At 42.4% G+C, this 25,860-nt stretch overlaps 2 protein-coding genes across 10 annotated transcripts; one reads left to right on the forward strand and one right to left on the reverse strand.

The window, feature by feature from the left end:
* Positions 1–812: 812 nt before the first annotated feature.
* ADCK1 (aarF domain containing kinase 1) lies at positions 813–25,120 on the reverse strand. Of its 9 annotated transcripts, none has more exons than XM_072116772.1 (11): positions 25,063–25,120; positions 16,974–17,118; positions 16,173–16,256; positions 15,890–16,093; positions 15,201–15,320; positions 14,740–14,898; positions 14,320–14,436; positions 10,267–10,416; positions 9,999–10,196; positions 5,963–6,156; positions 813–1,913 (listed from the first exon to the last, which is right to left on the reverse strand). In XM_072116772.1, the coding sequence occupies exons 1-11, from the start codon at positions 25,107–25,109 to the stop codon at positions 1,742–1,744; spliced, it is 1,590 nt and encodes a 529-aa protein (XP_071972873.1). In that variant the 5' UTR covers positions 25,110–25,120; the 3' UTR covers positions 813–1,741. The 9 variants fall into 9 exon arrangements, with proteins under 9 accessions (XP_071972873.1, XP_071972872.1, XP_071972871.1 ...); XM_072116771.1 differs by having other exon boundaries at positions 14,740–14,862; positions 15,162–15,320; XM_072116770.1 differs by having other exon boundaries at positions 15,162–15,320.
* On the forward strand, positions 17,731–24,792 carry SNW1 (SNW domain containing 1). Its single transcript, XM_072116779.1, has 14 exons — positions 17,731–17,874; positions 18,470–18,623; positions 18,698–18,859; positions 19,488–19,583; positions 20,224–20,330; positions 20,417–20,521; positions 20,621–20,690; positions 21,217–21,282; positions 21,380–21,496; positions 21,584–21,725; positions 21,816–21,912; positions 22,560–22,677; positions 23,963–24,123; positions 24,351–24,792. Exons 1-14 carry the CDS (start codon positions 17,861–17,863, stop codon positions 24,544–24,546), a joined length of 1,605 nt encoding a protein of 534 aa, XP_071972880.1. The 5' UTR covers positions 17,731–17,860; the 3' UTR covers positions 24,547–24,792.
* Positions 25,121–25,860: the final 740 nt, after the last annotated feature.

Below are 25,860 nucleotides of genomic sequence, written 5' to 3' on the forward strand. Positions count from 1 at the left end.
TATAAGTTTGCAGGTACAGTAGTACAGCCCTGAGGCAGGTGGATCTTCAGGAAATAGTCCTGTTGAGTTTTCAATCATAGATATTGTGGGAGATTTATCATCAAGTTTCTGAGGTAAAACTGGTCTAGTTGCCCATGGAAACCAAACAGAGCTCAGATTTAATTTTATAGACCGCTTTAGGAAAATGAAAGCTCAGCTCTGATTGGTTGCCATGGGCAACTAGAACAGTTCTGCTCTAAGAAACTAATGATAAATGAATGAATGATGAATGATAATGAAATATTCTTATTTCCTATATTCAGACTAGCTACTGAGGTTCCCTGTGTTTGTGGTAATGGAAACAATCAGGTACCAACAACAGAAGACATTGTAGTCTAGGTTAAACAACACAAAATACAGCACTACTGATATTGTAGAATAATTTTCTGTTACAGGTTGGGATTGTTCCATGTGAATGTGCTGAGTGCAGGGATTTCACTTGTGTACTAATAGTAATAATAACGACATTTCTTGTGGAGAGCTCTGGGAAACCCTCCATTGTAGTGGAGGGTTACAGCAATTTCAGCAGATTTAGGCTCCTTTGTGCCCCAGGCCCCTGTCCTCGTGAGGCATATCTCAGGAGTTAGTGACCCTCAGATTTAGGTCAGGAGAACACTCTGGGAGCTATGCTGTAACCAGATGAGATTGTATCCCAGAATCTAGGGTAACATTATGAGAGCGCTCACTGGCCTGCTCAATGTACAATATACTGCTTTGTTAAACTGATGCCTAAAATGTAAAGACCACCACTCCAGTATAATACAATACATCCCTATATCAAAAGCATCTTTGCCACAGTAAACAATACGTAAATGTGACTCAAATCATTTTATTCATTTAAAATCAGACCCCAAAACATCCTTTTTTTTCCTAAGGCCTCAATGTTCAGTCATGTATGAAGACCTAAGCCTCAGTAACAGATAACACACATAAGGTGGATCTAACAATCGTTCAGTGGCAAAGTTAGTCAGAAGTCTGCTGATGTGAGGTAGTGGTACATGCAATATCAATCATTTCCTAAATTCTAGCAGTCACGACTTCACCTCTGTGACATCATCAGTCATGTGGCTCATTATTTAGCTATCAGCACCTGTCTTGGCTTCTCATAAAGATTGGAAGTGGGCTGGTTTAAAAAAAAAATCAAGTGAGAACCACCCACAGGTAATTGCAGCCTGAACTAGCACAACCCAGAGTTATGTATGGTTTCTGGAACATTACAGTCAGAAGATTATAAGCAGCAAGGACACATCTATTCCAAGATAAATAATTAAAAATTATATCTAAACCAACAAAACACTGGGTCATCCCAGTCATCTTTTGCCTCTCAGGTGACCAGAGGTTTAGGCTTCAAGTGCCACCTTGTGGTGACATTAATTAATTACCACCACTTATGGATGAGCTCATATACTGGAGTGGCATATTATTATTATTATTATTATTATTATTAGAGCTATTATTCTATATACCTCTCCAAAAAGACCACTTCTTTGAGGAAATACTCCCATTTTTAAATTCAATTTTTGAGGGTCAACTCAAAGAGGTATACACATAGATACATTTAAATATTGAAACTCTAGGTAATTGCTGAGCAATGTCCAAATACTTTATAGGTCGCAGAGAATATGTAGTGGTCCCCAGAAGAGCGTGTCCAGAATCCAAGGTGTTGATTGTAGCTTGTGGTCTTTCATTTCCACAAGAAGAGTCAATATAGAGAGTGTGATATCCAGTGCACAAGATAAATCAGCCTTTGCCCCAGCGAGGAGGAATGAGCCCAAAGGAAGAGTTCATAGAGCTGCAGTTGTCCCAGACGCAGCCACTCTGAGATGGAGATATAAGTGTAGGACCACAAGGACGATGCCGTCTTTCTATGATGTCTTTAGTGAAAATCAGGAAAAACCAAAAATGATTACTTCCACCAGCACTAGCCACAGTTTACATGCAACACTGCGCCAATGCTGTACATAATACCCAGAAATGCCCTTGTACTCCTTTATATTAAGCAATGCCCCCCCCAAATATTTCATACCAAAAAGCAATAGCAACACACATTACAATCAGAACTTACCCCAGATGCATCCATTATACTATATAATTACCTAGTATACCAGAATATACCTCAGAATATACAGATACGTTATAGCCATTGTTCACACATCCGCACACAAACATTACATTAACATCAGTGCTGAAGATAATATATGTACACAGGATATCTGACAAGCCTATCATTAAAGCTATTTAACAGAATGGTTAGGGGTGTAATGCGCCTTGTTTATAATCTCTAGAAATGTGAGGAAATGGCGAGTAGATTGTACAATAAATTAATATTATTCTACATCATGTTAATAAAGCAGGTGAATATTTCAATTTAATGATTGTAAAGCAGTATATGATAGTCATTCACCACTGGTGTACCATACTAGTGCTACCAGTTTAACAACAGCTTTCTCCGCATTTGGTTGGGTGAGAGCTGGTGAGCCTAAAGCAAATGGTCTCCATGGAAATGGAACCTACCAGAGACCTACCTGCCTAGCACTGGGATATAAGCTGTAGAGAATGATCAGTAACTAAAATAACTAAAGGTTGAATACAAACTGCACAGAAATGATCACAGAGATCATATATACAAGGCTTTTCTGCTCCTGTTGGCTGGGCCTCTGATCACGGCTGAAGCCTTGCGGCCCGATGTAGGGGGATTTGGTCACATGACCTTACACAGCTACGGCCAGCAGGAGTCCTGCTTGTGACCATGGCATACAGAGTCCGATCCTGTACTGTGACAAGGGGTCCATATCATCAGTGACTGATAACAGTGATTCAATGGGCTGTTACCATTAGATCACTGTTATATGTGATATGTATTTAAGAAAAGCAGGAAAGACACACATAATGTGAATAAAAAAATAAATCAAAATGTAAACTAAAGTAAGAGTTATGCCTTCCACCCCCAAAAAACAAACCCTGGGGGGTCTGGTGCGCTAGCCTCGCCTTGGTGGTCTGGTGCTGTCGGCAGTCATAATCCACTCTGTGGGTTGAAATTTGAGACTAAAAAAGGTTCGAGTTGTTTCAATTGGGGGTGTCAGGGGCGTCAGTAGGTTAAAAGATCGTCCAGGCATCTCCCCCACTCACATCACTATCCGAGTCCTCAGGACACAAATAGGGATGAATATTGTGTTTTCCACAACAGACGCCATCACACAGTGGGGCACATTTCCTGCATGTGTCGCTTCCCCGCTCAGGTCTGCCGGAGTTCACCACCTTCTTTCCGGTGCTTGTAAGTGCATGTCTTGCTTCCTGCGCGTAGTCCTTCAGCCCCCCCCCCCCCCCCCCCCATTTGTGTCGTGTGAAAACCAGCGCGATTGGGACACAATCCGGTCACGTGTGCCAAAAAACCTACTAAATGCAGTGCACATCGGCAATCGTCGGATGTTCCGACGATAGTGCGGACCACGGACCCTTAGTAAATGAGCCCCAGTGTCCTCTATTTCAGGCAGCTGACTACAGTCCCAGGAGCAGGATGCGTGAGGTGATGACATCATCTGCGCCGCACCCGCAGTGCACAGAATAAAGAGGAAGGAAAGACAGAAGTGAGTATTAGTGGGTTTTTTTTACTATGCAATGTGAGGGGAAGGCACAATGAGTGGGCTGCAGAGAAAATGCTGGGGGCAAATTAATGTGGGTTGTGGAGGACATTTCTGGGAGCTGTGGAGAGCATTTCAGGGGGCTGTGAGGGACATTTCTAAGGGCTGTGAGGAATATTATGGGGGCTTTGGAGGCATTACTGGTGACTGTGAGGACATTATTGGGGCGGTGGGGAAATTACTGAGGGCTGTAGGCACATTACTGGGGGTTGTGTGGGAGACATTACAAGGAGCTGTATCAGGAGCTGTATCAGGGCAGTGCAGAAATTACTGGGGATGTTACGCGGGCTGTGGGGTAAAACTGGGGGCTGTGGGGACAAAACTGGGGGCTGTGAAGGATATTACTGGGGACTGTGTGGGCCCCCTCTCATACCCCCCATAATGCAGGCTCCCTTTCATATCCCTCCCATAATGTGGGCCCCCTCTCATATCCCGATTGTATATATTGTGGCCCTTCTCTCATACCCCCACATATTGTGGGCCCCCTCTTATACCCATTCCCCATAATGTAGCCCACCCACTTGTTCTCTTTTCCTTGTTTCAAATTAATTTAAAAAATAAATAAAACACCACATACTCACCTATCCCCGTTCCCAAGCAGTTCTCTTCTTCCTCTGTTGCTGTGATGCCGGCAGATGATGACATCATCACTCCGCGCCTGCGTGCATTGCAGCTACAGGGGACTGTAACAATGCAGAGAGCTAATAGCTCTCAGCACCATCCGGTTATACAACTCTATCTGTGCCCTTTCCGGACACAGATAGAGTTTGAGTCCCAGGGGTGGAGTCAGTAACAATGGGGGCGGAGGTAATAGGCGTCAGGGCCCATCAGTGTCTTCACAGGCCACGACCCTGTTTGGAGACATAACTGGGGGCTGTTGGGAGATTTCTTAGGCCGGTGGCACAAGTGGCGTTTTGAACCCTTTTTTCGCCCATTTTTAAGCAGTCTGTTAAGAAAACGCATGCGTTTTTTTGAAAACGCACCTGATTTTGACAGGTTTTACTAATGATCTTAATTAAAACTGGTCAAAAACGGATGCGTTTTCAAAAACGGACTGCTTAAAAAAAGAGCCCAAAAACGGGTTCAAAACGCCACGTGTGACGACGGCCTTAGTGTCTGTTGTGGGAACATTAATGAGGGCATTGGGGACATTACTTAGTGTAGATATTATGGTGGGGGTGGGGGGGTGGGGTGAGTGGTTATAGAAATTCATGTGCTCGGTAATCAGCAGCGGTGCTTGAACGCAAGGCAAAAGCCACTTGTGAATGTAGCCTTACAGTATTTTAAGTTCTAGGGGTAGCTGCAGCATAACACTGTCAGGGTATCAAGATGTAGCGACATGGAGAACACAAGATCTCTGTGTGGTGAACTCCAAAGGAAGGACAAATGGCTGAAAAGGAGAAGATAGGGGACAACTACAGTCAGAAAACACGTCACCTGCAGTCACTGGTTGTCGGGATTTCTCCAGATGAACCTAATGAGAATGGGTTATGCACAGGAGTGGCCATTGCTGAAAGTCTGATGCTTATGCATTGGGACCCGTGCTTCGGATCTTTTACCACCCTAATTTTCTTGTATAAATAGACGCCTAGTAACACTATACAGGCAGTCCCCGAGTTACGTACAAGATAGGGTCTGGAGGTTTGTTCTTAAGCTGCATTTGTATGCAAGTCGAAAGTGTATATTTTAGAATTGAAGTTCTAGAAAAAAAAATTGGAGTTTCAACATTTTTTGCTGTAATGGGACTAAGGATTATCAATAAAACTTAATTACAGACACCTTACAGCTGATCATTGCAGCCTGGGACTATAGAAAAGCATCCAGAGAGCTTCACCAGGGGTCACACTGGGCAGAGGGGTCTGTAACTAGGGGTCATCTGTAAGTCGGGTGTTCTTAAGTAGGGGACCGCCTCTATACGCCTCTATACGTGTTACTCTTCAGTCAATGGTAATAATATGGCCTGGGTAAAGTAATAAAATAAAGCAGACAATACATACTAGATGTGTATTAACCCACTCATCAAGTTCCACAAGAGCAGCTGCTCATCCCCTGTCTAAGAGGGGTTTGCCTGATGGTATCCCTAATGTATTTATTTCCAGATAATCTGGCAGTGGTTTTCTCACCTTCTTTTTCAGCACATAAACTATGCTTGGCCTGCACATAAATAGTGGAATCAGCAGAGATAGCTGTCAACAGAACTAGGTATTAGGTCACTGGCCATTTAAATGGTATGGTTAGTTTAGGAGTGTCAGCTTATCTGTAACCAGCAGTTGAGATCTCACCTGGCGATTGCCTGGACACAACAACGAGACATACATAGGAATGAGCTAGCATTCGCATTGGTCCCGAGAGTGGTCTCAATTCCACGCAGCAGGTCATTGGTTTTCAATAGCAGAAGCATCTGACGTGGGACACTGGCTAGAAGCTGGCTGATCTGAGGAAGGTATGCGGCCGCATTGCTTCGGATCTCTTGTGCCTAAAGGATTTGATATGATATGATATGATAAGAGACAGGTCGGTTGAGTCATAACAAAGACGTAAAAGAGATTGGTTATAACACAGAATAATACAAGTTACTAATAAAATGAGGTTGGACATAACAAGCGAGACAGCAAAGGACATGGGTTATAGAATGACAAACAGGTGGAGAACATGGGTCATAACACATTACACAGGCAGAGGAGATGGGTAATAACAAAACAACTGAAGAGAAAGATAAAACACAAATAGCACATAGAGGAAGAGCCATACAGAGGTAAGGTTTATTTAGATTATATAATAGTACAAGACAGACAATTAATTAGGAGTCTATAATGGGATCGCTTAAGAGAAAAGGAAGGTAGTATATAACAGGAGAGGAAAGGTGTATATACTGACAGATTAGAAATATAAGAATTACCAATCGGGATAACACTTACAATGTATATACAAAGTCCCTATACTAATCAAAACAATAATACCAAATATGAGTATACAGAACCACAATAGAATACAGGCAGTCCCCGGGTTACGTACAAGATAGGGTCTGGAGGTTTGTTCTTAAGTTGAATTTGTATGTAAGTCGAAACTGTATACTTTATAATTGTAGAGCCAGACAAAAAAAAATTTGGCCCTAGTGAAAATTGGAGTTTAAAATTTTTTTGCTGTAATGGAACAAGGATTATCAATAAATCTTCATTACAGAAACTCTACAGCTGATTATTGCAGTCTGGGACTATAGTAAAGCATTCAGAAAACTTCACCAGAGGTCAGAGGGGTCTGTCTGTAACTATGGGTTGTCTGTAAGTCGAGTGTCCTTAAGTAGGGGACCGCCTGTACTGAATTCATCAAATGTAGATAAAATAATCGTTAAATCTTTATTTCTATTTATACATAATATGGCAACCAACAACAAATATTAAAAACATCACATAAAACCCATACAAACAGACAGAGAGTGGTGGTGGTCAATTCAAAAATCAGGTATGCGCCATAATAGGCATGCAAGTAAATCCAGGGAGAAATACACCGGTATAAGCAGTGTTCCGAACCTTAACCAGGCGTTCTATACTACCAATTCCTACCAGAGTGAAGAGACTCCCAGACCACCACCACAGCACCCCGACACTGTGGTGTGGCCCGTGAGTGGCAGATATATACAGGAAGGACCGCCCACATAATTGTCAAAAGGCCAATAAAATTATACTGACTGTAAAGTGAATTAAAATGGATAGTGAAATTAAACACTACATCTCCATATGGATTAAATGAGAAACTCTCCTTTTCCCCTTTCATATGATTATGGCCCTGAGTCTTAGTTTTTAATTATATGATCATACATCTGTAATAGTGGCTTAGTGTGTGGTAATTTTATATTCAGGTCGGCATTCAGTTGACAGCTATTTTTGGAGCTATTTTTGATATTATTTTTTTATGTTGTTGGTCTTTTTCAGGACTCGCCAATTGGGCGATCTGACCCATGTTATAGGATGTTCACCTTTCCATTGGATTTGACAGCTTCCGGAAACTCAATTCATCATACGCAGTATTGATTTTGCGTTGCTTCCTCATGGGGGTGCCCCACTACACGCTATTTATTATATATATATATATATATATATATATATGTATAAATTGCAATATGGGGGGATGCTGTCCTCCCTGTTGCATCATTTCTATATATGTTTGCTTCCCTGCAATTCAGCATATTGACACTGTGATTGCATTCATGCACTATAGCACCTTATGGTATACACATATGCACTTCAGTAGATATACTTGGATCAATGTTAGTTTACAAATTATTTCTTATTACTTCATGCACATAAGTACTTTAATTGTCACATACTGCCACTTTATTGGCTTATTAGGATGACAGGGGACTTTCACTAGTACTGTATACTATTATCATATATACATTTACAGTTCATACTATTTGACTTTTTAAAATTGATTAACTATTATAGGCTTACACCATAATAGGATGATACACCATCTTGCACACTCACTTAGTTTTACAATTTCATTGTAGTATAATAATAATATCTTGAATATACATCTATTACGATGCCCTACATTTATATATCCATTTATAGTGCAGGCAATTTTTGTTGGATGAGTGTAGTAAATAATTCAATATACATAATAATGTATTGTCACATTTGATATGCGGTCTTGTTACCTCATCACTTCTCACCTTTTGTGCACTTCACCACTACTTCACTTGTCACTGTTTTATTAGGTTTTTCATTTTATTTTAATTTACTTTGTTCACCTTAAGTTTGAGCACATGTCACTTTACCACAAATTAAATTAATACTAATTATATTTATATATTTTATCTACAGTTAAGGCTATATATGTATGAATTTAAATGGGATAGGCTCATGATAGGATTCATGATTGGTATACATATATTATTATTATCATCAAAGGGGTCTTTTTCTTTTACCAACATAATATTTTAATGTAATATGATTTCATCTACTTATTGCTCCAATTTTATTGCTGCCCTCATTGTTGCCTTTACTAAAGATGACCGGCTGCAGCGCATTAACGTGGGGCGCATCCTGTTGGCAGGTGCGGGGCTCCGTATCATGGTGACACGCTAATGATGCGCGTCGATCATCCTACGGGGTTCCGGCCCGGCCTCCGGATGTGTGTGTGGTTTCCGCGGTGATGCGCACGTGCAAATACCGGACTCATCATTATACACTTTACGGTCAGTATAATTTTATTGGCCTTTTGACAATTATGTGGGCGGTCCTTCCTGTATATATCTGCCACTCACGGGCCACACCACAGCACACCCCCTTGAGGATGCGACGGCGAAACGTGCGTCGGGGGTGCTGTGGTGGTGGTCTGGGAGCCTCTTCACTCTGGTAGGAATTGGTAGTATAGAACGCCTGGTTAAGGTTCGGAACACTGCTTATACCGGTGTATTTCTCCCTGGATTTACTTGCATGCCTATTATGGCGCATACCTGATTTTTGAATTGACCACCACCACTCTCTGTCTGTTTGTATGGGTTTTATGTGATGTTTTTTAATATTTGTTGTTGGTTGCCATATTATGTATAAATAGAAATAAAGATTTAACGATTATTTTATCTAAATTTGATGAATTCAGTATTCTATTGTGGTTCTGTATACTCATATTTGGTATTATAGATTAGAAATATATACTAGGATAGGATAGCAATTTATAATGGGACAGTCAGAGGCAGAATATGTAATGGGACTGGTTAAAGGGATAGGAAATATCTAATGGAACAAATAGGGGGTTTGTAATATAACAGATTATGAATATGTAATGTCACACATAAAAGGCATGATGCATATAATGGGACAATTATATAGGCTTTACCTGTTCCACACAGCGGTATGTAGCGGAACAGGTAAAGAGTATATAAAAGAACAGTTAAGGAATATACAGTGGAATAGAAGGATGACATAAGCAAGTGGGGACGAAAGGGTTACAGCTTCTGCATGTTCTAGTTAAACACGCATGTCCCACACAGAACAAGGCACTAATTACAGACACAACTAATTACAGGTTATCTCCAGCAGAACGCTCTTAAGCAGCTGCAGACAGCAATGTATGTGACAGTGAGATCACAGCACCATAGAAGATGACAACCTGTGTGCATGGCAGAGATCTCTTACCCGGGAGTGTACACTTGATGTTTTACCATAGTCCAGCAGAAATATGTATGGTTTATACTTACCTATTCTACAGGTGGCACATTGTTTGTCCATCAATGTATTTGAAAGTGCGTGTACATTTTGCACCTAATGGCATCGAGTTTACACAAAGAAATCACATATTATAACTCCTCACCTCTTCTGTACTGACAGGACCTTGATCAATTCCACGGTTTACAGAGTCCCAGGAACGGGCAGTCAGCATACAAGCAAACAGAGGGTATAAATCCCCTGCCCCCAAATGCTGGCTGTACTTGCATACCCCATCCATATCTGCCGCTATAAGTGCCTTCCACAGGTGACAGTAGTTGAGGCGAAAGTCATCTGTCAGTTCCTGTGGGATTGATGTTGATATAAGAACATTGTGGGAATAAAGAATGGATGGAGCATTTAGTACCCAATACCTGATACAACCCATGATCCAGCAATATTATTTCTGGGCTTCTGCTGTCTTCTGTCTGTCGGACCAGTACATTTCCAGGGTGGGGGTCACAATGCACAAATCCATGGACAAAAATCATTTCACTGTACAGTTTACCCAGAGCTTGGGAGACCTGAAAATAATGATAGATGATGATATGGCTACCAGCCATTCTAACTCCTACAGATGCAAACATCCAAGCCATCTGAAATGCCACTAGAAAATACAGAAACACCTGATCAGTCTATTGCTGTTTACAACCAGCCTTTGTGTCATATGTAAGAGGTTGTCAGAGCTCCATCCCCTGTTAGTGACATCACTGCATATAATAGTAATATATTTATATTGTGAACAGATTCCAGATCCAAACACTTAGTACTGCAGGCATAGCTATTCCAGCTATTACTTCTGACAACTAGCCAGTCTATATCATGTCTTAGAACAGGGCTCGGGAACCTTTTTGGCTGAGAGAGCCATGAACACCACATATTTTAAAATGTAATTCTGTGAGAGGCATAGAACATGCATATGCCCCCCAGCAGATAGGTAGCCACATCACATGGCCTCCAGTAAGTAGGTAGCCACAGCACTTGCCCCCCAGGAGATAGGTAGCCCCAGTACATGCCCCCAGTAGATGGGTAGCCACAGCACATGCATGCTCCCAAATAGACAGGTAGCTCCAGCACATGCCCCCCAGTAGATAGGTAGCCCCAGTACATGACCCCCAGTAAATAGGTAGCCACAGCACATGCCCCCCAGTAGATAGATAGCCAAAGCATATTCCCCACAGTAGATAGGCAGCCCCAGTACATGGCCCCAGTAAATAGGTAGCCACACCACATGTCCCCCAGTAGATAGGTAGCCACAGCACATGCTCCCCAATAGATAGGTAGCCACAGCTCATGCCCAAGGTAGATAGGTAGTCACAGCACATGTCTCACAGTAGATCAGAGCAAAAAAAAAAAAAAGAGAATACTCACCTACCTGCTCTCCCTTCAGCGGCTTCTCATTACTCCCGCGCTCTTCTCTATGACCCAGGTGCTGCTGCCATTGTTACTTAGGCAATGGCTCCAGGGTCATAGAGAGTAGTGGATGCTGCTATATAGTAGTGGGCGCTGTCACCTAAGCAATGGTGCGGCAATGGCACCTTGGTTACACAAAGGATGCAGCTAGCGGTAACATCCCTGCCTGCATCCAGTGATCATCGCTGTGTGTGTCTTAGATGTACACACTGCCGATCGCTATTAATCAATGATTTGTCTGCAAACCAGAAGAAGCCATCAAAAGAGCCACATTAGGCTCCCTGATGTAGATACACGCTGAAGACATCAAAACTATTAATTAACACATGTGTGGGATTATTTACTAAGTGTAAAACAACTGAAAATATATCTTATATTCTAGATTCTTCAAAGTAGCCACCTTTTGCTTTGATTACTGCTTTGCACACTCTTGGCATTCCCTTGATGAGCTTCAAGAGGTAGTCACCTGAAATGGTCTTCCAACAGCCTTAAAGGAGTTCCCAGAGATGCTTAGCACTTGTTTGCCCTTTTGCCTGCACTCTGTGGTCCAGCTCACCCCAAACCATCTCAATTGGGTTAAGGTCTGGTGACTGTGGAGGCCAGGTCATCGGCCGTAGCATCCCATCAATCTCCTTCTTGGTCAAATAGCCCTTGCATAGTCTGGAGGTGTGTTTGGGGTCATTGTCCTGTTGAAAAATAAATGATGGCCCAACTTTACGCAAACCAGATGGTATTGCATGCCGCTGCAAGATGCTGTGTTAACAATGCTGGTTCAGTATACCTTCAATTATTATTAATAATAATTCCTTTATTTATATAGCACACACAGATTACACAGCACTGCACAAAGCTTGTGGGCCCACAATCTAATCAACCTAGCAGTATGTTTTTGTTGTGTGGGAGGAAACCGGAGGAAACCCACGCAAACACTGAGGGAACATTCAAACTCTTTGCAAATTATGACCTGGATGGGACATGAACCCAGGACCCCAGCACTGCAAGTCTGTAGTGCTATCCAATTTTGAATAAATCCCCAACAGTGTCTCCAGCAAAGCACCCCCACACCATTACACCTCCTCTTCCATGCTTCACGGTGGGAACCAGGCATGTAGAGTCCATTTGTTCACCTTTTCTGCATCGCACAAAGACACGGGGGTTGGAACTAAAGATTTCAAATTTGGACTCATCAGACCAAAGCATAGATTTCCACTGGTCAATTGTCCATCCCAGTCTCTTTTGCTTGTTGCCTGTCCTTAGCAGTGGTTTCCAAGCAGCTATTTTACCACGAAAGCTGCTGCACACAGTCTCCTCTTACCAGTTGTTGTAGAGATGTGTCTGCGGCTAGGACTCTGTGTGGCAATGACCTGGTCTCTGATCTGAGCTGCTGTTTACTTGTGATTTCTGAGGCTGGTGACTCGGATGAACTTATCCTTCGCAGCAGAGGTGACTCTTGGTCTTCCTTTCCTGGGGTGGTCCTCTTGTGAACCAGTTTCTTGGTAGCACTTGATGGGTTTTGCAACAGTAGTTGGGGACACTTTCAAAGTTTTCCCAGTTTTTTGTACTGACTGACTTTGACTTTATTTCTCAAAGTAATGATGGCCACTTGTTTTTCTTTACTTAGAATTTGTATTATGGCTAGAAAAAAAAGCATCTAACAGTCTATTCAGTAGGGCTATCAGCTGGAAACCACCTGAGGGTGTAGTCACACGTCGCGTTTGACGCATTGCAACAGCTAAAGAGAGATTTTCCTAATTAAACAGCTGTTAACACTTGCGTTTACAAAACACAACCATTAACGCCTTGTTAACGTGAGTGTTAACACCGCATTAACGCATACTTTCATTAACGCAATGTTAGCGCATGCATTAACGCGAGTGTTAACATTTGCGTTTTGTGATCACAAGTGTTAACATCTGTTTAATTAGGAAAATCTCTCTTCAGCTGCTGCAATGCGTTTTTAAATGCATGCGTTAAATGTGACGTGTGACTGCACTCTGACTTCTGCACAACACAACTGATGGTCCCAACCCCATTTATAAGGCAAGAAATCCCACTTATTGACTGACAGGACACCTGTGATGTGAAAACCTTTTCTTGTGACTACCTCTTGAAGCTCATCAAGAGAATGCCAAGAGTGTGCAAAGCAGAAATCAAAGCAAAAGGTGGCTACTTTGAAGAACCTAGAATAAGACATATTTTCACTTGTTTCACACTTTTTTGTTATCTATATAATTAATATAGTTTTGATGCCTTCAGTGTGAATCTACAATTTTTATAGTCAAAAAATACAGAAAGCTCTTTGAATGAAGAGGTGTGTCCAAACTTTTGGTCTGTACTGTATGTGTGGCAATACTGTAGTACATATCATGTCACCTGTGTGTCACTCTAAATTAGTGAGAAAGAGTCCAGAGTACTTAGTCAGGCTTCAATGTGCCCCAAGCCAGCACTTAGAACTGTTTCACACAAGCCATAGTCACTGTGGACACTGTAAGTGTTGACTCCTTGCAACACATATTAATATGGCAATATGGTCAGTTTTTAAACATGCGTTTTTAGTCCGTTTAAAAATGCATCCGTTTTTGACCATTTTCCATGCATTTGGCTGTTTAACATAATAGATAAACAGGTTCAAAGCAGAAAAACACATGGAAAACGGTCAAAAATGGATGCATTTTAAAAATGCACTGAAAATGCATGCTTAAAAACAGACCAAAAACGCAACATGTGGCATCACCCTCAGGCATGTTTGCAGTCATTGTAATCACTTCTGCGAGATGTGAACAATGTGCAGAGAAGAAGAAGCACAGGAGTCTCCTAGTAGGAGGGGAGGGGAAAAGCTTTGTGCATGTTGGTATAACCATGCATTAAGGGCATCACATTGTAATTACAGCTTTATAGACTCAGACACTGCAGGGGGGTGTCCAAGTGACACAAGAGACTCCCCCCTCAGTCATTAATTGCACAAACGTGTTAACCCTTGGGGACAAAAGTGACAAGCCTGAATGCATGCTTACTTTATCCACATCAATGTTGTTTCTCTTCATGTAATCAAGATCATTGGCCTGTCCACCCTGAACATATTCCATCACCAGAACTCGCTCTGTGCTTATGTCCCAGTGGATTTTAGGTATCTGAAACAGCAAAAGCAAGTCAAAGTTTTTCAAGCATGTGAAAGTCAGAACTAGTATGCAAAGACTGGAATGTCTCCATGTACTGTGCAATACTGAAGAATATGTATGGTCAGAGATTGTTCACTTGCTTGAGACTACATTTTCTTCATGCCGTAAGAAAGCCATTCAACAGAGCATATTACATATAGTCACAAAAGGGCATTGACCCAAGTGTCTTGGGATAAATCTTGACTATTCACATTAAAAGATGACACTACTTCTTGGACTCCAGATCAGTCCTGATCTTGTCTAGGCTCAACTTACCTTAAGAAAAGGGAACTTACGGACCATGTCCGCCATTTTTTCCGCATTGCGGGCCTCATTCAGAAAGTCAAGCTCTCGTGGAAGGTTCTTCTTAGCTTCCTCAACCAGCCACATGAACTCAAACTGTGGAAAGACTTTCTTTACAATTCGAAGGAGAACCTGGACAAATTACATTACAAAGGCAATTGGTGAGTAAGTGGCTTTGTGTTTCATTGGGTTTGCATCTCTGATTCTTAAAGGAGCTGATGTCTAGAGCACAATACATAAATTATATGAATGAAAAGAACAGCCTTTTGTACACCAGTCATCTGCTCCAAAAAAAGGTAACTGTGATCCAAATGTGTAAGGAAGTATGATGGATCAGAGGACACAAAAAAGTGCAGGAGTCTCATCATCAAATCAGGTAATCACCCCTCTTCTACCTCCATGATCATGATGTCTCTGGAACTCTGCTGTCTCACTTTGGGGTGCTGGACCTTGACAGCCACCATCCGACCATCCCAAAGGACTGCTCGGTGTACCTGCGCCAATGAAGCTGCACCCAGAGGAGTCTCCTCAAATTGTACAAACAGTTCTGATGTCTAAAGGGAAAAGAGTGTTGAAATGAATTTCCTGTGACATAGCCGAGAACCTGGTACCAAAAAAAGCCTGCAACTCTGTCACAGTTTACAAACATGGGTGATTTTCAGCAAAAAAACTTCACATACAACCTCTACATCTGATCTACGCCTAGATCTGGGTGTTATATTTTTTTCTACATTTAAACCCCTTCGTTATCTGTAACTTTCCCTGGGGAGACACGTATTTTCAGCATTAGTAACTATCCCCAAACTTGCATCCCTTAACCCCCCCACACACCCACTACTTTGTCTGGTGAGGATGATTAACTGCTCTCATCTCTCCCCTCTTCTGACAGCAATAAATGAGGCAATAAATCTCCAACTGATATCATTTTATTAAAGGGGGCGGTGGTGTCTATAAAGCTCAGTGACCTCATTCTGATGACCCCTTCAGATCTCTGGAGGACTGATTAATTAGAGCTCATAATAAATGAATACCCAACATGCATTGATCATTGACAGCGATAAGGAGTATCAGAAAGTTAACCCTCTGGCACCCAGGGTAGATGTTCAGGTTGGCATGCCTTTACCTTCTTCCCCAGTTCCTCCTGGATGATGTGCAGCACATCAGGCAATGGTGTGGATGGAGCTCGGCTATGCAGCACGCTCAAGGTGCTTGTGTATTCTGGAGGTAATAGGTACTTCAGAGCTCCCAGGTGTTGCCCCACCTTAATGTATGTGCCACGATTGGAACAGCACAGGTCCAACAAGCGACGGGCAGACCGAGCATGTACCTTGAAGAAAATGCTGATAATGAATGTCAGAACCACAAATGTATAAATGTGGCACCATATACAGTAGATTGTCCCATACCTCAGATTTGAGAAAATCATATTCCTGAGTTGCTGGTGGAGTGTTACGAAGAGTTATGAGGTAATCACAGGTCACAGCTGCAGTCTGCAACACCATGAAATACATACAAAATTTCTGTATGAAAGTCCATAAATGAGATAACACAAATAAACACCCCCATGTGGTGACATCAATGATAAAAAGTCACAACAATTTACCTATACAAATTGACTGCTATGATACCTAGGATTATGCCCACACATCCCACATCCAAACCTAGTGTTTTTCTATGTCAAACATTTACTTTAGAAATATTCAAAGGAGGTTTAGGAGGGGGTTAGCAATGCACCTCAGCAATAACAATGCCTAGCACCTTTCTCATCCTTCACCCTTCAGCTACATCAATCCTGGGTCCAGCGATGTGTAGCCAGAGACCTGAGGTGCGCTGTCAAAGCACTGTAAGCCTAATTTTTATATTTCTTAAGTTTTCACATGGAAGGTATGGGTGACATATGTGGCCATAACCATTGTGACAAATTTACTTTAAAGGGGATGTCTGGGATATTGAAAAAAAAAGCTATATATATAGCTTGGTAAGCTATTAACACAAATTCATCACCTCCATTTAGAGAGGCCAGCAAAGCTGTCCTGACCACTGCTCTGCACTTTCTACACAGTAAAACAGATGCTGTAGCAGGTAAGTATAAGATGTTCATTGTTTCAAAAGCCTCCACCCCCACCCCAAGCCATTTATAGCTTTTTTTGTAATCCCAGACAACCTGTTTAAAATAATGAAAATGGTCTGTCTTGCAGGTCACTTACTGTTAACACAGCTCTCCCAATTCGCACTACTCCGAAGTCATTGGGGTCCCAGGACTGTGTTGCATAAATGAAACATCCAGAGGTGGCGAGACCAGCAGTAACCAGAGATGCAAGCCTGACAGTGCCTGTCATCATCCCTTCTGACCTGCATAACAGTAGCATATGAGAAATGGGGCGCTGATTAGGAGAAATCTTCATCCATATTTACCTCCAACTTTATCATCATAACATAGAACTGATTTTTAGCATGTTATTTTTGGTTTATATGGGTACACTTTACAATTAAAACATCTGGTACCTCTTTCTTCTCCACAGCAGACATCTATAGACTCAACCCTGTGTAGAAGCTACTAAGCCTGTGACCTTGCAGACCACAGAACAAGACACGTGGTTCCCACCAATGACAGATCACGTGAGTAAGTGATTTCAAATTGGAGATACCGATCCTCAGTAATCACCGTGGACATAGGGGATATAGAGACAGTGACATCTAATTTCAACTTACTTCCCACACTATCTGATCCTACCTATACAACACTTGGCACAGTCCAACTAGCGCTGTGCACGCCGGGAGATGTAGTTCAGGACCGCGCCCCCTGTACGAGAATTAACACAAATACTATACGGAGAAGAGGATGGAAGAGGGGGGAGCTTATGTAGTTATCTAAGTCAGTGTGTCTGTAGAGGTTACGTGCCTGTGAAACCAGGATTTGCAATTCGCCGACGCTTACACTGAATCTGGACTTCAACATTATGGCGGCTTTGCACAGCTGACATGCAGCCATTTTTCTGTGGTTTTGGTCTCTGCTGGTCTAGAGACGTCATGTGACTTTTCCATTTCCGGCCTGGCAGAAAGCGGTTTCCGGCTCAGAGAACGGGACGCAGAGATGGCGCTTGCGAGGTGAGTGTGGAGTAAAGAGGTTGTATCCCGTTCTACCTACTGGGACGCGGGATTTTTTAGTGGATTCGCATGTTTTCCTACTGACCGCCAGTGAATCTTAGTGCCCAGAGAGTCTATTATGTAGTGGAGATGACGGCGGCTGGGAGGAGTAACATCGGCCTAGTAGCACTATGTGATCAGAGAGTATCGGGGTAGTCCCCTTATAGTTATATGATGCACATGCTCCTGTAAGGAAAGTGATAAGATCAGCAGTATGGAAGTGTCTGAGAGGAAAACTGGTTTAGTTGCTTATGGCGACCAATTAGATCTCACCTTTCATAAAAAAAAAAAAACTGCTCCGAATAATGATAGCAGAACTAAGCAACTAGAACAGGTCTGCCCTCAGACACCTCTGATAAACCCCTTCAGTGTTTAGAGATGAGATGTACTGTTATGCATTGGGAATTCTCAACCCTTCATCTTGCACATAAACTATGTGTCTTTTAAAATAACCTGAACCCATTGTCATAAAGGTTGGGAAGCTCCCATGTGGATGGTCCTATCATGTGCCTTGTTGACTCCTGTGATGCCACTACTTTGTTTCTCTTTCTTATAGCTTTTTACCAGCACCCACACAGCTTTCACAGGATCAGTTGGAGGCAGAAGAGAAGTTGCGAGCTCAGAAATCTCGCCAGACTGCGCTAGTGGCATCACGCCGAGAGCCCCCTCCCTATGGACACCGTAAAGGCTGGGTGCCCCGGACGTTGGAGGTCAGCAGGACTCTTTATTGGAACTGCTGGGCTTATGTCTCATGTTTTCTGAAACTGTCTTGTGATCTCTGCAGGATTTTGGCGATGGCGGCGCCTTCCCGGAGATTCATGTGGCTCAGTACCCTCTGGACATGGGAAGGAAGAAGCGGATGTCCAACGCCTTGGCAGTACAAGTGGATGCTGAAGGAAAGATCAAATATGATGCCATTGCTCGCCAGGGCCAGTCCAAGGATAAGGTGAGTAAAGTTCATGTACTGTCTTGATGTGTATTATGGAATAGCCGGATTAGCGATACAAGCATAAATGCCTGTAAAAAGGGACCAGAAATAGAATTGGAGCAACTGTTGTAGATGAAGCTTATATTTATTGTTAAAACACATGTGTTTCTGCTCAGCTTGTCATCCTTCATCAGGTCTGAATACAATGACATTTACAACCAACATATATAATATATTAGAACCACTCCCCCTCTGCCGAGCCTTGGAAAAAACACTGGGAGCTCATTCCGTGTGGTGGGTGGAGATAGAGTATAAACAATACACAGAATGAGTATATTCAATCAAAGCTGAGTGGGTTCATGCATCATAAATGCACCGGGCTATGGATACCGACCTGTACCCGGACAACAAGAGGCTGCACCATCCACTAGACTTGTCTAAATTCTTTTCTGCATAACGCTTAATCATTTATTTTTGCATCAAAGGTGTTAATAGCTCTCACGTGGACTTGTGTTCTCTTATCTCTCCTTCTCTATCCTGCTGTTACCTTAAACAAAACACAACCCTTCCCAGTTTAGTTGTGTTTCTGCATAGAGAAGGCATGTAATCTGTAGTGTTTTCAATTTTTGTTTTCTGTTTACTTCAGGTCGTATTCAGTAAATATACAGATCTTGTTCCAAAGGAAGTGATGGATGAAGATGACCCTGATCTCCAGAGACCAGATGAGGAGAGCATTCGAGAGGTACAGGGGGATAGAGATAATATAGGCTTTTTAAACACCATAATCTAATTAGTGTTTGAATACTTAATTTCACTTTTATGGAAGGTCGAGGTAAGGTAAATACTCCTTTGTTTTACAATTCGGGGGAGCCTTTCAACAAGTTCCCAGCTTTCATTTTGTTGGAAGCCTTCAGTAGACTGGGATAAAATGCTATGCAGGCGGTTCCCATCTTAAATCCCCCGACTTACAGACAACCCCTCGTTACAGACGGACCGCTCTGTCTGTAATGACGTTTTGATAATCCTTGTTCCCATAACAAAATATTTTGAACATCCAATTGTCACTGTGACAAAAAAAAATTGTCTAACTATAAAAATTAAATATCCTAGTTTGGACATACAAATTCAACTTAAGACCAAACATTAGGAACCTATCTTGTACGTAACCTAAGGACTGTCTGTATTCTGCCAAACAGTATTGCAGTATTAAGTACAAGCAGTTGGAGATTTTTCATTTCCAAAACTATTCGAACTATAATTATGTTATATCTTAGTAATATGAGTAAAAGTGTTGCAGATTTTTAATTGACTTTGGGTGGCACCGCTACTTCATATCTCTCCATATGGTATGTTATACCAGGATTCTCACTTTTTCCCTCCAGCTCACAGAGAAGACCCGACAGGCTCTTGATAAAGCAGTGTCCCAGAAGATTGCTGCAGCCATGCCAGTGCGGGCTGCAGACAAGCTGGCACCTGCGCAGTACATCCGGTAAGTGGCTCCTGCAATCCTTGGAAGTTTAAGTGAGAGAATTAGTTCTGTTTATATTGTGTTCAAAACTTGTTTGTCTCTACCAGGTACACACCATCTCAGCAGGGGGTGGCGTTTAACTCTGGAGCCAAACAAAGGGTCATCCGGATGGTGGAAATGCAGAAAGACCCCATGGAGCCTCCTCGCTTTAAGTGAGTATTGTATGGATTGAAGGCGAGATGTCAGAAAATGAGTTATTTATTGTAATTCAAATGTGTTTTTTTTTTTTTTTTGTTTTTTTTGTTTTCCAGAATTAACAAGAAGATTCCTCGAGGACCTCCATCTCCTCCAGCACCTGTTATGCATTCTCCCAGTAGAAAGGTAAGTGGCACCTTAGTCCTGTACTACCAGGGTCAGAACGGGAACCTGCTGGGTATGCCTTAGAACAAACCTTTCTTACAGTGAAGCAGTTAAAATAGCACAGTATGCTGCACATTTCCTTTGCAGCATTCTCTGTGTAGTGTATCAGATCCATTTGTAGCAAATCCATTATCTGTGATGAGTGCCAGGCTTTCAAGGGAGGTCCAAAGTAATCTTTTTAGATTTCATGGATGACCATGACATCTGAGGGGGTTAAATTCTCTCCAGTCTCGGCTAGTACCATAGTCTCGGTACTATATGTTCTACACCTAGCGGTAACCGCATGGGCTCGTATTCTGAGCCTGGCTATCTTGAACTTTTGTGTTACAAGGCTCTGTAGGAGTGGTTACCCCTCTGCATTGTAAATAAGTTATTTGGTACGTAGTTACAGTGGGGTGACATCTCCAATGTAGCCATTTAATTGGCCAATTTTCATTGGTTTCAGACTCTTTTTGTCTAGTATTGCGAATGTGTTTGTTCTTTGTAGATGACTGTAAAGGAGCAGCAGGAGTGGAAGATCCCACCGTGTATATCTAACTGGAAAAATGCCAAGGTAAGGCAACACGTCCATGGCTTAGCTGTCCGGAGCACCAGGTAAAAGTAGGTCTGTGTGGCATCATGTCACATGCTCATTCTGCTGCTTTCCACAGGGTTACACCATTCCACTGGATAAGCGTCTAGCTGCTGATGGCCGGGGGTTGCAGACTGTACACATCAACGAAAACTTTGCCAAATTAGCAGAAGCATTGTACATTGCTGACAGGAAGGTAGGTCTGTCTCTGACAGTGAGCCTTTTCTCAATGTGCCTCTTTGCAGTGTCCTTTAAGAGGTTGGTTCTTGTTTTGTTTTTTTAGGCCCGTGAAGCTGTAGAGATGAGAGCTCAGGTAGAGAGAAAGATGGCACAGAAGGAAAAGGAGAAGAAGGAAGAAAAGCTGCGAGAGCTGGCTCAGATCGCAAGAGAACGGAGAGCTGGGATAAAGTCTCATGCAGAGAAAGGTGAGTAAATAGAGTTGGGGGCTTTGGACTGTCTGCTGGCCAGAATCCTCCATAGATATATTTATATATATATATTTATATCTCTTGCAGAGGACAATGAAGCTAGAGAGCGAGATGAAATCAGAGATAACAGGCGCAAGGAGCGGCAGCATGAGCGCAACCTCTCTAGAGCTGCCCCAGATAAGAGGTAAGACTAGGAACTCTGTATACCGTATATACTCGTGTGTAAGCCGAGATTTTCAGCACAAAAAATGTGCTGAAAAACCTCGCCTCGGCTTATACACGAGTCAATGATAAAAATAAATACATTAATACTCACCCTCCGGTGTCCCCGATGTTCCTCGCGGCTCCCGATCCCTGTCGCGGCTCCCGGCGGCTTCTTCACTCTTCACTGGCCGGGAGATCGCGCTGGCCGTCGCACACTGTGATGTGACGCTGTCGCCGCGGATGACGTCATCAGAGGCGACAGCGCGGCATCACAGTGTGCGACGGCCAGCGCGATCTCCCGGCCAGAGAAGAGTGAAGAAGCCGCCGGGAGCCGCGATGGGGATCGGAAGCCGCAACGAACATCGGGACAACGGAGGGTGAGTATTAAGTTTATTTCTTTATCTGTATACTACTGATGGGGGCAGGCTGTATACTACTGATGGGGGCAGGCTGGCTGTATACTACACCCTCGGCTTATACTCGAGTCAATAGGTTTACCCAGTTTTCGGTGGTAAAATTAGGGGTCTCGGCTTATACTCGGGTCGGCTTATACTCGAGTATATACGGTAATTATCCTGACCTGTGGGGGGGAGATGTTACATCCTCTTATTTTTCACTGTCTGCCAGGTCGAAGCTGCAGAGGAATGAAGACCGAGATATCAGTGAGCAAATTGCTCTAGGAATCCCAAGCCAGCGTCCTTCCGGAGAGATCCAATATGATCAGCGGCTCTTCAATCAGAGCAGGGTAGGAGAATCTGTCTATAACTTTACAGTAGATAGGGGGAATTATAATAGTGAAAGCTGCTGTTTTGCTGTATTTATTGATGAGGTGCCCCCAATTGTTGTTGCAGGCAGATTGTCACAGAAGTTCATAATAGGGTAGTCTGAACTTTTTCCTCCCTTTACTTCATAGATTATGTTTGATTATTGTAAAAAAAAAAATTTGTAAACGCTGGAAGGGTGTACTGCTTAGTGGTGACTTCCCGCCTCAGGTGCAGTACACACATCCAAGGGATTGCAGTGGTATTGCTCTACAGGAGAGCGGCTGTTACACAGAGCTGACTTCTGCTTCATCTTCCCTGAACTGAGTCATTTATTTTAACAACAGTTTAAACTCTTTACTGTCACAATTAATGGCAAGAACTATGTTTATAGCAGCAGCTAGAGGGCAGGGGGTTTCCACTGTTTCCCATCTGCCACATAATTTCTGTTTTTTGTAGGATTGCCATGGTTGCCTGAGACCTGATAATGGTGTCAGAAACCCAATAACAGACTGGGTATAAAAGGCATACAGTCCTAGTAAAACTGACAATCTAGTAGAAGAAGCATTAGAGTGTATTATAAGAATAATCAAGGTCTCTCATATGAAGTGCCCTAGTGGACAATTGAGAGGTTTTTAAAACATAATTGTAAATAAATGAATAACCCCCAAATTATATGTTGTATAAAACGAACACCCACAAAATGGGAATTTCTGTGTCCATAACAACTTTGTCTAAGAGGACATCCTCTTTTTATATCCATAATGTGAGCAGTATTTTAATGCTTCCGTGCTTTAATAAAAAAAATCCAAGTTGGATGTACCAAAATGGTACCAATTAAAATGTTGCCTTATTGCACAGTAAACAAGCTGAAATAATTCTCTTTTGACAGAGGAATAAAAAGAGTTATAGCTTTCAGAATATGCCTTAACAGCGAGTGCCCGATTGCTTATCTGCTGGCACCGATCAAGGTTGCTAATTTTAAATGTCACTGCATATGCGCTGTGTCGTTTAGCTGGAGACTGTGTCCCCTATAGCCATCGGAGCAGGTTCTGTAATAGACTTTGATTCTTGAGAACAGAACCTATGGTTAATTTGACATATTCCATTGATTCCTAAAGGGGACTTCTAGAATTTTTACCAGTATGGCGGCTAGGAATATTGAGTTGTAAATCCAGCCTCTGCTATTGGAATTCGTGTGTTTTAAATTTTGGAAGGTGGTTGGTTGTGTTCCTTGTTTTGTGATCTCTGTATTTTTCGGAATCGCAGGGTCTGGACAGTGGCTTTGCAGGAGGTGAAGATGAGACATATAATGTTTACTCTCAGCCATGGAGAAGCAGCAAGGAAGTGGCACAGACGATATACCGTCCCAAGAACAATGACAATGATATGTACACCACAGATATTGATACATTGATGAAAACCAACAGGTGAGATATACATGACCTGGACACCATTTATCCTGTACACACTACAATAGCGTGAGTTTTATAAGCTGCTATTTCACCTCCCCTGTCCATTCCCTGGCCTCTCTGCCGGGTGTGGTCTCCATTGGTAACAAATGATCTTGATCAGGATATAAGTGAATGCTCGATGCACATGATATGAAATTGATCCGTTCGGTGGTGTTTACTTTGTCCTCTGCATATCTTCCCAGGTTTGTTCCAGATAAGGATTTCTCTGGCTCTGATCGAAAGCAGCGCAGGGATGGTCCTGTGCAGTTCGAGGAGGATCCATTCGGCTTGGATAAATTCTTGGAAGAGGCTAAACAACACGGTGGCTCTAAACGTCCATCTGAGAGCAACCGTGGCAAAGAACATGACCATGACGGAAAGAAACGCAGGAAGGAGTGAGAGCTGCTTAAACAATGACTATGAATTCTGGGAAGGGCACACACAGGGGCCCTTTGTATGTAGCCAGAGACTCATGTACATAGATGGTGATTGGTGTCTCTAGTGATGGCTGAGGACTTGAAAGAAGGATTCATTACTAAAGAACTTAAAGTCCACACACAACCGCTTCACTGGTGATTATACAACGTTGTCCCTTGTCATCTTCTTTTTTTTTTTTTTTTTCCCCAATAAACAAGTGTAAATGTTTTAGTTTGCTATACCATAGTTCTCTTTGCTGAGAAATTCAGGTTTTACTTTTGTTTTATTTAAACTTTTAAAATAAATACTGCTGTCGGTTGCTCTGTGGAGGTACAACTTGCTGCGTGCTCAAATTTGCCCTTGTAGACAAAAAGTTATAGGGGTTCTTCTTGCCCAAAATAGTTTAATGGGTTTTCCACTTGCAGAAAACCCTAGAAAGGACAGCATTAAAGGGAATCTACCAGAACAGATAAACCCAAATAGACTGAAAATACTTACCTACGCTCCTCTTCATGTTGATCCCGGCAATGGTCTTCGGTAAGCATGCCACACAGAGATCCCCTAGAAAAGAAACGTGATTAGAAGTCCATTTATTTCCTGTCTAGAAAATGTTCCAAAATCTCATTTTAGACAAAGGGAGGCCACTGAGTCTTTCTTCCATTAGTGGTAATCACAAACTTGTTTTAGGGGTGTGTGCTAGCGTTTATTTCATTGGCACAGGGCCTCATTACTTTTTATGACCACATGGATTCCACGGCCCTGGCCATAAAATCCAGAGCAGGTCCTATTCCAGTCGTCTTTTTCTGTTTTCATTCACATGCCAATGTCGCAAACGGCATCCATCTGTTTAAGTACTTATATTGTGAACGAGATTCTGGCAGATCATAGTATCATAGTATATGAGGCTGGAAGGAGACGCAAGTCCATCAAGTCCAACCTTCAAGAATTAAATGTTTTATCCCCATAACCCGTGATATTTTTTCTCTCCAGAAAGGCATCCAGGCCTCTCTTGAACATGTACATAGAGTCCGCCATAACAACCTCATGCGGCAGAGAGTTCCACAGTCTCACTGCTCTTACAGTAAAGAACCTTTGTCTATGTTGATGGTAAAATCGCCTCTCCTCCAGGCGTAGAGGATGCCCCCTTGTCCTGGTCACAGGCCTAGGTATAAAAAGATCTTTGGAGAGATCCTTGTACTGTCCGTTCAGGTATTTGTACATTGTAATGAGGTCTCCCCTCAGTCGTCTTTTTTCTAAACTGAATAATCCCAAATTTTTTAATCTGTCAGTGTATTC

Source organism: Engystomops pustulosus, chromosome 7, assembly GCF_040894005.1.
Source record: "Engystomops pustulosus chromosome 7, aEngPut4.maternal, whole genome shotgun sequence".
Lineage (NCBI taxonomy): Eukaryota > Metazoa > Chordata > Amphibia > Anura > Leptodactylidae > Engystomops > Engystomops pustulosus.

Bases quoted from the DNA above. Each gene is read 5' to 3' on its own strand.
- SNW1 (XM_072116779.1), top strand. The intron at 20,522-20,620 runs GTGAGTATTGTA...TTTGTTTTCCAG, and splicing joins ATGGAGCCTCCTCGCTTTAA to AATTAACAAGAAGATTCCTC. The intron at 21,913-22,559 runs GTAAGACTAGGA...ACTGTCTGCCAG, and splicing joins AGAGCTGCCCCAGATAAGAG to GTCGAAGCTGCAGAGGAATG.
- ADCK1 (XM_072116770.1), bottom strand. From the start codon at position 25,109: ATGCTTACCGAAGACCATTGCCGGGATCAACATGAAGAGGAGCGTAG. The intron at 16,257-16,973 runs GTAAGTGACCTG...ATGGTGTTGCAG, and splicing joins TTGGGAGAGCTGTGTTAACA to ACTGCAGCTGTGACCTGTGA. The intron at 14,437-14,739 runs GTAAGTTGAGCC...TTGCTGTTTCAG, and splicing joins GTAAGTTCCCTTTTCTTAAG to ATACCTAAAATCCACTGGGA.